This window comes from Tasmannia lanceolata, unplaced genomic scaffold (genome assembly GCF_043159265.1).
Source record: "Tasmannia lanceolata isolate RefF3 unplaced genomic scaffold, GAP_Taslan_0.1 ptg000015l, whole genome shotgun sequence".
Lineage (NCBI taxonomy): Eukaryota > Viridiplantae > Streptophyta > Magnoliopsida > Canellales > Winteraceae > Tasmannia > Tasmannia lanceolata.
The window spans coordinates 51,421,234-51,432,113 of NW_027518692.1; the positions used below are offsets into that span (position 1 = coordinate 51,421,234).

Sequence of the window (10,880 nt, forward strand, 5' to 3'; positions counted from 1 at the left end):
CCTTCAAAGTTGAAAATTAGATGAAAGACACGAGGAATGATTCAAAATACCCTCTCTTCTCCTCCTTTGGATGAGAAAAAGAAAGAATCTTTCCTCTTTGTAAGCAATAGGCCACCAACTCGTCTCCAACAAGAAGAGTTGGGCCCGACCCAAGTTGCACCCCTATGACAAAAGGCACCTCTGTGGTCCAGGAATGGACCACCAACTTCTATTTTGTGACACTTTCATCATCTTCTTAGGCAGCAGATGGAAAGAGGAGTAGTATGATGGAGATTTTTTATATTTCTATTGCAGAGCATCTACAACGAATTTGAGTTTGTGAAAACGGTAGGGCTCTGGCAATAGAGATTCTAGAAGGGGTTTGGAGTTGCCAGTTACATTTTTTTATAATCAAATGACGAGTAGAAAAGTGCATAATAATGTAGAGTTTTTATAAGGGCTTACACCATATAAAAACTCCTATTTCTTGTTCTTTTTTCCCATGAATAGTGTAAATGAATATTTACTTCTTCCAAATGCTGGAACTTGTTCATTTTTCTGAGATTTTCGGGCCAGAGAAGAGAGAAAGCACATCATAATCATTGTCATTTCTTCGATAAATAGGGTCTTAGTTGGTCCTTCATTTTACCTGTTGGTTCAATTGATTAGAAGTTTGGATTCATAGGATACCCATGGCTCAGGCAAGAGGGAACCAAGTTTTCCACAATTAAGGATCCAAAAATGTGAGGCATTGGTTGGGTTCAATGGCTCAGATAATGTGGTACCCAATAAGTTGCAGGTGTAAGACTGGACTTTTCATTTTCCCAATTCTAAATAAGCCGTTTTCATCTTCTTCTGACTGTTAGTTGTAGTTCTTTTTTGTAATACATGTAGAATTGAATGGTAGATGGAAGTAGAGCTAAAACGAAACATAAATAAAAGAATGGTAGGTGCATAACCCACAACCCAAAATCTGGATTTTGTTTAAAACACAAGACAACAAATGATATTCTCCATCTGATTCTCCAACCAGTGATGGATCCTCCTTCTGATGCGCCGCTTCTCCCAACAGCTCCTCCGGTAGGCGGAGGAAGACCTGACGGATTTCTGTTATCCTGGTGAGGAGTCCCTTCTTTTTCTTCATTAACTCTACCATTTCTTTTCTTTTTTTGGTTGGATTCTTAGAGGGCGAGCCTTAGCGCAATGGTAAATTGGTAAGGTTGCTCCATTGTGATCTGGTGGTCACGGGTTTGAGTCACGAAAATAGCCTCTCTGTAATGCAGGAATAAGGCTGCGTACATCTAGCCCTTCCCAGACCCCACAATGGCGGGTGCCTCGTGCAGTGGCGGTCTTTTTTTTTGGGATTCTTACAGTTTGTGGGTTTTCTGGTTTTTGTTCAATTTGCAGCTGTTGGTTTCTCTGCTGTTGCGGGTTATTTGGTAGCTGCTGCCCACCTCTGTTTGAGCCAGGACCTCCACCTCCATAGTGATTTTATATTTCTTTCTTCATTTATATTTCTGTGTGCGTGTCTTGCAGGGTGATGGGGTTTTTTGGGGGTTGTAAGAGAACTAATTTGATCTCATAGCTGATATGTTGTTCTCATTTTGTATAAGTTGGATCTTAAACAATGTGCTTTATTTTCTTTCACCAAGGGCTAAACTCATGGCTGCATCTGTCGATTTGATTTTCTACATATGGGTCTTTATTTCAGTAGAGAATACAAAAAGGAAGACACTTCTAGAACGAGATCAATTTCAAATTACTTTTTGGAGTTTGTAGGGATTAGTGCCCCCTTCTTCTTTGTCCAAAGCTGGGACCAAGACTGATTATTGGGCTCAAAGCTGCATTAAATTTTGAGTGCAATAATCAGTTTTGGACTACCCCCTATTATAGAAAAGGTGGAACTTCAGTTTCAGGGTGATGACAAAACTTACCCCTCTTAAACCATGAATGCCCTCCACTGTGGTGGTTCTATGACTATCTGTACATTTTGAATTTAGTCATAAAACCATTAAGAGTTGTCAGGGGGTCTTCCTAGTAAACAAGGGAGGTGCAATTATCAACTCCCTGCCCCCTCCTAGATGTCGCCCCAAGGTTCACTTCTTAGGATTCCTGTGGCTTTGATGTGTAAGGATCTACTGGATGTATATGGATTTATTTTGGAATGAATTGAACAAATACACATGCACAGGGCCCTAGTTGGCATGCAATTCTTATTCGGATTTGATGCAGGTGAAATGTTTTTCTCAGAATGACCAGATCGATGAGAATATTTGCTCTGTAATGACAAGTCCACTCAAGTGGGTCAGAATTCTCACAATGGAACTAAGCAACTTCAATCAAGGTCCAAATGTCTTGTGCAATAACCAATGGTGGTCATTCTGAGCACTAGCATTTATTTTCCTTAAAAGTTTTCAACGAAAAACACTAGCAATTAACAATCATGTCAACTGAACATAGCAAGTTATCTTACTAGCACCAATAGCTAGCTCTAAGGGCATATTCAATGATGTATAACATGGTTTCTCATGTGAATTAAATTGTAGCTTCAAGAGGTGTAGCTCATTCAAATGCCACTTATTCTCCAACAATCCAAAATTTTCTGAAGCATCAGTTAGGTTTGAACTAGAGAATCAAGTACACAGCTATTTCGTTTACGAGTGTCTGAAACTCTCCTCCATTGCAACCCCTTGCAAACCATTGAATTCAGAGATGCATTAGCAGAAGTTAAGCTCTGAGAACAGAAACCGTCAATTCATAGAGGAAAAAATAAAAGCTTGGGAACTACAGAAGTTTCGTGCTTTTAAATCACACCATGCATGACAGGGAAAACAGAACAGTAAGCATTCTCTTCTGAATTGTCATCTCCCGACTTCCTTATGCAGCAGGCTTCCAATATTTCCCTGAAACGAGCTACCTTTTCGATCCTCGGTTCAAAGAAGAAATGGCAGAAATGTATTTTCCATGATACCCCCACCTACCCGCTCATAGCAATCCAGCACAACCGTCTTCTTATGATAGCTACACAGTAACACTCCGGGAATTGCTCCTCCAGTGAAGGTCCACACCATTAATCATGCTAAAAGCTTTTTTTTAATGGTAAAAAGAATTTATTCAAAAGGGGGAAAAGGTACAAACTCGACCGAGATGGTCTCAAAATCATGCTAAAAGATTATTCTATCCCCTTAGTAGACTCTATAATACCAACTAATTTCCAAGGACCTACTGCTCTTTTTGTTGCCCATGCAGTGACAATTCATATTCACCTTATACCAATCCACATAAAAGGGCTATTGATTCCGCCTCATTGGAATCACAAACACTCACCAGACTGGAAAAAAAAAATAGTAGAGACCTCCATTTGAATCACGTAATACAACCACGATACCAGGATTACCTTTGGAACTCCCGTCAGAATTAGATGTAATCCAACCATTAGGGGGAGGGCAATATTTGGGAGTAACTATTTTTCAAACCTCTTTCCCATATAATAATCCTCCAATTTCTTAGAACAAGTTGGTGAAATTTTTATCATTTTTCGCCCAAAGGATAAGGTCTATTTTTATTTTCAATATTATCCTTCCCAATTGCTCCTTTTTATCCTTGAAAATGCTGTTATTTCTCTCATTCCATATATGCCAAAGCAAAATATACGGTACCAGTCATCATAATATTTTTCCTGATCTATGAAAAGGCTCACCTCCCCAATGTAGGATAATCTTCTTGATTGATAGTTGAAACATCTAAGCAAGTCCAAAGCATCTGATGATATAACATCATAATAGTTAAGCAGAAGAGCAATGCACCTTAAGTTTCAAAAAAGGGCAATGTACCACAAGATGACCAATGGACTCCACTTCCGTACAAAGAATATACCGGTTGGCAAGGAAACTTTCCTTAGCTGATGGCACGTATTAATCATTTCTTTCACCACCAATGAGGCAAAAGCCGTCACTAGTATTTGTGAGTGTGCACGCAGATGATTTCCAGAGACTTGAGAAGCGGGAGCCCTTATTTTCCTCCTTTATCAAGCTGTGAAAAAATGATCACATTGAAATGGAGCCATGAGAATCTAGAACCCCCACTCTTCTGTCAGAAGCATGAGGAGAGAAAGAAGAGGAAGAGAGAAGATCTAATAATGATGAGAGACTCTCTGTTTCACTATCTTTTAGATTACGCCTAAACCTAATAACTCGCGCTAGGACCCCATCCCCCTCCTCTCCATATAGTCACACACCGTAGCCCTTCTATCGGTTGGTAAGAGATATGTCCGAAATGCATGGCACAACAAAGAATCACAAAGCCAAAGTTCTACCGAAAGTAGCCCCCCACCCCCTCTCTCGCTCCACAATAAATGTATCAAAGGACTCAAAAAGTGACAAAGGACCACACATAGACTTCGATGCACCTGAACAATTACCTATAGACGGGTTCTTGCCACAACACCCCTAGCCCCTCCTATACTTATCGCCAATAATTTTATGCCATAGAACATATTTCTCCTCATCACGTCAATAACCATTTGCCTAGTAATGGTTTGTTTCTCAATCTTATTCTTCCAGTTCCAAGACACCCGTGATTTTTAAGTTCTCACGCTCTCTTCCACCTCATGAGATGCTTAGTCTTCTTGTCTGATCCGCCTCCTTCCCATAAAAAGTCTCGACCACTGCACCCGAACAATTACCTATAGACGGGTTCCTGCCCCAATCACCCCCTCTTTTTTGAATGATGGCAAAATTTCATTAATAAGGAAAGACTGGGGTGGTCAAACCGAAAGAGTTATATAGGCATCCATACATAAAGAATAACATAAAAGGGCACGGAAAATAACTCAAGGGGGAAGATAATCAAACATCTCAAGGTCCTCCTTGAGAACTCCCACCCTCGCTAATCTGTCCGCCACGGAATCGGCAGACCTCTTGATATGAATGAAAGCGATCGGAGATCCTCCCACTATATCCTAAATCTCACAAAAAAACTACGCAAATCTTCATGGAGCAATAAGAGATCCTCTCAACCAACGAATGACGTTGAGAGAATCTCCCTCCACACACTCGATCCAAGAGACCTCTGTCCAAACATTTTATCCCCTATTGAGCAGCTCAAGCTTCCGCCTCACTAGCATTTGAGACCCCTATTGACTGCAAATGCTCAGATGACCTCACCACCCGCGTACCTAAGAACCCCTGCAATGCCTCCCGGCCCGGGATTTCCCAAACTAGATCCATCAAAATCAAGCTTTAGAAAACCTTGAGGGGGAAGATCCCACTCTTGCACCAGCTTAGGTCGGCGCTCAACACTGAAGCATATCTCCCTCCAACCGTGCCAATCCCCCTAACCCCTCCTATACTTATCCTCAATAATTTCATGCCATAGAACATCTTTTTCCTCATCATATCAATAACCATAGAACATCTTTTTCCTCATCATTTCATGCCTAGTAATGCTTTGTTTCTCAATCTTATTCTTCTTGTTCCAAGACACCCATGATTTTTAAGTCTGCACACCTTCTTCCAGCTCGTGAGATGCTTAGTCTTCTTATCTGATTTGTCTCCTTCCCATAAGCCCCTTTGCAATTTTTCTAATCATTTTGCCCCCTTTGCAGGGATTTTATGTAAGGACATAAAGTATATAGAAAGATTTCCCAATGCTGGAAGCTAATTTTCTTTCCATACTTTCCATTACTTGATTCCAAAGAGCTACACGACGTACTCCATAAATTAGTGGTAAACCAAGATATCTAATGGGTAAACCATCTTTTGGAATCCTACCATGATCCATCACCTCCTCCTGCAAAATTATAGTCAGTATTGAGCTTTTGCAAAAGTTGATCTTTAAACCAGAAATCACCTCAATCATCGAAAAATTCTCTTCAAAATTTTCATTTCCTTAACACTCTTATTGAGAAATACGGGGATGTAATCTGTAAACTGAAGATGAGCTAAGGATTGAGCATTTCGGCTTGGTTTAAGCCCTTCAATAAAACTTTCTGCTCGTGATAATAGAAGACTACCAACTTCAGCCACAAAGATAAAGAGATGGAGGGAGAGAGGATCACTTGTCTAATGCCGCTCGAACTCCCGAAGAAGCCAGGAAGAGCACCATTTACAATAACTGAAAGCTTTGGCATTGAAATGCACACTTTTATCCACCTCGTCCATCTCTCACCAGAGCCCATCTTTTCTTATATATAATCGATGAAGTTCTAGTCCACATGGTCATATGCTTTCTCCAAGTCAATCTTGGAGATAATGCCTTCCTCCCATTCATGTTTCTAGCCATCAAGGATTTCATTTGCAATAAGAATTCCATTTAAAATTTGTCTTATTTTTATAAAATGCACCCTGGAATTGTGATATAATCTCTTCCATTCCGTAAAGGACAGTGTTTGATTTTAGTTGTGGAGAGAGAGAGAGAGAGATGATACTTCCATCCCGCTTTGTTCATCCTTATTCATTCCAACATATTTTCTTCATACATGGCCAAAATAACCCATCTAAGAAAGTTAACTGCCCAAGTGTCCCACACCTCTCTTGGTTTTATGACTTTATCCATCTAACCAAGTTCTTGGCGTTGGTAATAGAAGTTGAGGACTTGGATGGTAAAGGTGTTTTGTAAGTGGCATTGTTAGGCATGATAATGGAAATAGCTAGGGAGGAAACTGAGTAGGAAAAATATAACAAATCAAAAGATGAAATGTAAAAGGAGTAGGGATCTAGATACTAAGAGGGCAAAGTGGCAGCAACATCTGATTCGAAGGGTCCGTGAAGAAAGAAACATAGAAGTGTAAGAGTTTCATTGACATCATTAGCAACAACAGCATCAACAAGTGCTTTTTTCTAAGATGTATAATTTCAAAATCCATCACCGAAACTCAACAACCACCACAAAGCTATTTACATTTCGATATGGGCATTTCTTCAAGCAGATAGCATCCAAATCTAATATGCAAAGGGTAAGAATGCAACCAGAAAAAAAATGAAATGAGACAGACATGTTAGCAAGAAAGCAAGCTGGGAAAATATAAGAAAGTTGTGAAATCTTCACAGGAACTTTTAAAACCATATAGTTGCGAAATACAAAGCTTCTTCAATTATATTGTTTAGTGACTGTTGGAATCATTGACGATGAGATCAACCTGGTTGGATCCGAGGTGCAATGAGTCCATTCAATCCACTACCTAGAGAAACCTGTCAAGACAAGTCTACAAAGCTTCATCAACTATATATATATATATATAAGAAAGAATTAGCTTTACATGAGTGTATGTTAAAGGAACACAAATCACAGATCATACTAAAACATTGGGAGATGTTTACTGATGTGAAATTGTGAAGCTTACACTACAACATAAAAACTTGCACGGCTAGGCTAGCTTTTAGTTGATTTCCCTTCATTTAGCCTTGGAATTCTCTTGTACTCATAACTGTTAATGTCCACCTTCTCTTGCAAAGCCTGAATAGAACGTCCGTGAGCAATTAGAAAAATACATAAAAGCTGCTACACTTGTATCATCTTTATAGGCCGAATGGTCTACCTTGAGCTCTTCCTCCAATGAAATCTTCTTCGGCTTATATCCCTCCAAGGGCCCCGTCCTAGTAAGGGCTTTCGTGGTTTCGATGATCTCCCACTCATGGTCGTCCTTTACCTTTGCCACATCTTTACTGAACAACAAATACCAAATCTTCAGAATAAAATATTTGTATTCTAACCTAAGTTAGAGGCATTAGAGCGCCTAAAACATGCTTTCAAGGACATATTTTACAATACCAAGAAAAATATACACAGCAGAAACTGTTGTATGTAAATAAAACCCAAGTTATAAGTTTTTTTCCGTTTTCCTTTTTACGGACAGAAGTATCCAATTGCAGAAATGCAGAAGTAATTATACATATTCCAAAATACCTCATAATGCTTTTATCAAGTTATAAACTTATAAAATTTCATAATCTACATAGCAAAGAACTATATGGAGTATCTCTACCAGTTTAGCAGTAGATAAAGTTATAGGCAATGTCTTTACCAGCCACATATTCTTATTACATCATTTTTTTTTTGCAACAGCATGATTCATGTATGATATTATCAAAACAGATAAAATTTGAATCATGAACCATTATCCACAATTTTCAAACTAAATTGTAAATTGCAGGATTTTAAACATTAACGGAAACAATTAACTTGCCTGCCTTGTAAGAGATGTGCGAGGCCAACTGCCCCAAACACGGTAAGTGAAATGAATGGAAGCCCGTATCTGACAAATGGATATTTCCTGCCCCATCTTTTAAATTGGGTAGCCGATTGCCGAATCTTCGTAGAAGAAGCTATTAGGTCAACCTTCTTATCAGATTCTGTCATTGTTTCAGTCATCATCACCACATGCTATATGACTTGCATTTCTCTCTCCAGATTGTAACCTAGCCAATTGATGATAACAAAAAAAAAAATCAGAACTGAAATTTCCAGCTAAGCATTGGTAAGGCAGAACAAGAATGTAATCACTCAGTCCAATGCCTGTCTTTTGTATCTTTCTTTTTTTCAAAAAGAAGCAAGAAAATACCAGTCTTTCATTTCCAACGAAATGATAGAAACAGAGAAGCCTTGTCGAGTCTATGTCGAATTCCAAGTTTTTAAACCTTAATAAACGGAGAAGATATCAATTAACGGCAATATAATAGAAAAGGAAAACAGAAAAAAAAAGAACTTATAAAAAGGAAGCAATAAAAATACTTTTGGCTAATGTCAATCATTTTTTATTAAAACTGTGTAGATCATCAGTAATTTGAATTCTAATGAAATGACCAGAGAAAAAATAACTTAAGTATTTCAAACCCAAAAATATGTTTCTCAACACACCAACAAAATTTTCATAAAAATCACATTGCTTCATATTCCCAAATTCCTACGAGAAGGATAAAAAATATTCCTCAAAACATACCAATTGAAAGAAACTTAAGTAACAGAAACTTAAGACAGATTGAAACAAAAGCCATCGCCATAGAACAAGAAACGTATGATATCGTCAGAAAATCTCGACATAATCAATTAAAAATGGCATAAACTAAATAAGGGTCTTTATTGTTTTGGGACCATGAGATCGGCACTGAAAATTTCAATGACAGATTCAAAGGAGAAGGCAATGACAAATTGCGGAGAGGCGAGAATGAAAAAATGCAGTTTTAGGCTGCATTCAGCAACCATTCTCTTGATTCTCATTCTGGAATCAAGAATTAGAATACATTTTTCGAGTGCTCCTGTCAAGAGAATCGCGTTCTGCGAACTCACATCCAAGATAAAATTTTCTTTTTTCACGGCAAAATGACGTTTGGTTGTGACAAAAAATGAATTTTTAATTAATTTATTTATTTTGTTTTTTGATAGATGACACATTCAAAGTCACCTTGGCAATTACCTCCAAAAGGTTAGTACCTAATAGTTAAAACCAAATATCACAAAACATGTTGAGAGCTTACCAAAATTTCCTTTCGTGAGCATAGACAATAATCATCGTATTAGCATAACAAAAAAAAAGAATTTCTAATGGGCATTTCTTCAAACAGTTGTCAAGCCCTCATAGATAGATTTTGCAAGTAGAACAAATAAGAAGAAGAGCTGTGTATGTGAAGAAATCTGGGTGAAAATCCATGTGTTACGCATAGATGAATCGATTTATCAAGTTCCAAACATGATAGTTAAGTAGAAATTTACAATTAAGAATTTATGCATCTGGGTATAAATTGAAAAAGGGGAATAAAGAGACATGTCTATTAATTTAATGAGCAGCAAACCCTAATCTTCTGTCGGGAATAAACAAGAACCCTACAAAATGATTTTAAAAAAAAAACCTAAAAGAACCTTACCAGAAAGAGAATGATTGTTCGAAGAAGATGTGATTTTACTAGACAGAGAGAGAGAGAGAGAGAGAGAGAGAGTAGTCTTAATCTGTTTCAAGCCCATACAAGAAGGGAAATGATATCACCGCTGCCCGAATTTGATTATCTCACACCTCACTTTATTAAAAAGTACGGTATGGCCCGCACCATAGGATGATCCAAACCGTCCGATATTAGGATCAACCTATGGAAATGATTTTTAGGGCACAACCTATTTAGGCTTAGGGCTGGCAATTTCACCCGAAAAAGCGGGGATCCGCCCCGCCCCGCCCCGCCCCGTTTGGGGAGGGGATTCCCCGATTTGAAAGGGGAAGGGGAAGGGGATTATAAAAATTCCCCGGTGCGGGGAGGGGAAGGGGAAGGGGATGGAGTTGTCCCCGCCTCGCCCCACCCCGACCCGCCCCGCTAATCAATGCAATTTTTTTGTAAATTTTTAAGTGTTTTTTTTAAGGAAAACTACTAGAAACTCTGTGGATCGGCTACAAGATTCCCCCAAACATAAACTTAGCTTGTCTTTTCCTTTTAATTAGCTTCTGAGAGCATTTTGGGAACTATAATAACCTTTTCACAGATGTTGAAATAATAAAGACAAGCTGAGAGCCTGAGACGCTGAGTGTATGCAATTATCAAAAAATCGTAGTGCCAACAAAATTTTAGGGTTGGATTGCAGGTTTTAATTTTCAACAAGAAAAATTTAGCTACTAGAAATTTGTTTCATGTCAGCACTAGACTGAATTGCAGTTAAAGAAATAAGTCATTTGTTGATTTTGTTCTCTTCTCCATTCTCATTTCTCATGCTCATCTGGGGGTTAACATGCTATACAGAATGAACTAATGAACATTATTTTGCGTGTGTGAGCGCCCACTTATGGACTTTTAAAGTTCATTGTGACTACTGAAATAGTTACTTTTTGCACATTGGCTGTCTGTTAATGAAGGTAATCCTGGTGCTCATTTCCTATTTATCATTCCATAATTTATGCAGAAAATTGCTGAAAGATGAGATCC

The 10,880-nt window shown here is 38.4% G+C and overlaps 1 protein-coding gene and 1 long non-coding RNA gene across 3 annotated transcripts; one reads left to right on the forward strand and one right to left on the reverse strand.

Moving 5' to 3' along the window:
• The first annotated feature begins 40 nt into the window (after positions 1 to 40).
• On the forward strand, positions 41 to 1,626 carry LOC143892280 (uncharacterized). Its single transcript, XR_013255468.1, has 2 exons — positions 41 to 1,097; positions 1,387 to 1,626. It is a non-coding gene; the product is annotated as an uncharacterized LOC143892280 (long non-coding RNA).
• Positions 1,627 to 6,974: 5,348 nt separating this feature from the next.
• On the reverse strand, positions 6,975 to 9,978 carry LOC143892279 (cytochrome C oxidase assembly protein). Of its 2 annotated transcripts, XM_077396773.1 has the most exons (6): positions 9,840 to 9,972; positions 8,540 to 8,615; positions 8,165 to 8,396; positions 7,517 to 7,643; positions 7,322 to 7,434; positions 6,975 to 7,169 (listed from the first exon to the last, which is right to left on the reverse strand). In XM_077396773.1, the coding sequence occupies exons 3-5, from the start codon at positions 8,350 to 8,352 to the stop codon at positions 7,351 to 7,353; spliced, it is 399 nt and encodes a 132-aa protein (XP_077252888.1). In that variant the 5' UTR covers positions 8,353 to 8,396; positions 8,540 to 8,615; positions 9,840 to 9,972; the 3' UTR covers positions 6,975 to 7,169; positions 7,322 to 7,350. The 2 variants fall into 2 exon arrangements, with proteins under 2 accessions (XP_077252888.1, XP_077252889.1); XM_077396774.1 differs by lacking the exon at positions 8,540 to 8,615 and having other exon boundaries at positions 9,840 to 9,978.
• Positions 9,979 to 10,880: the final 902 nt, after the last annotated feature.

Coding starts and splice junctions, on each gene's coding strand:
- LOC143892279 (XM_077396774.1), bottom strand. CDS start 8,352: ATGATGACTGAAACAATGACAGAATCTGATAAGAAGGTTGACCTAATA. Junction 7,644..8,164: donor GCACATCTCTTACAAGGCAG/GCAAGTTAATTG, acceptor TTTGTTGTTCAG/TAAAGATGTGGCAAAGGTAA. Junction 7,435..7,516: donor CATTGGAGGAAGAGCTCAAG/GTAGACCATTCG, acceptor CGTTCTATTCAG/GCTTTGCAAGAGAAGGTGGA.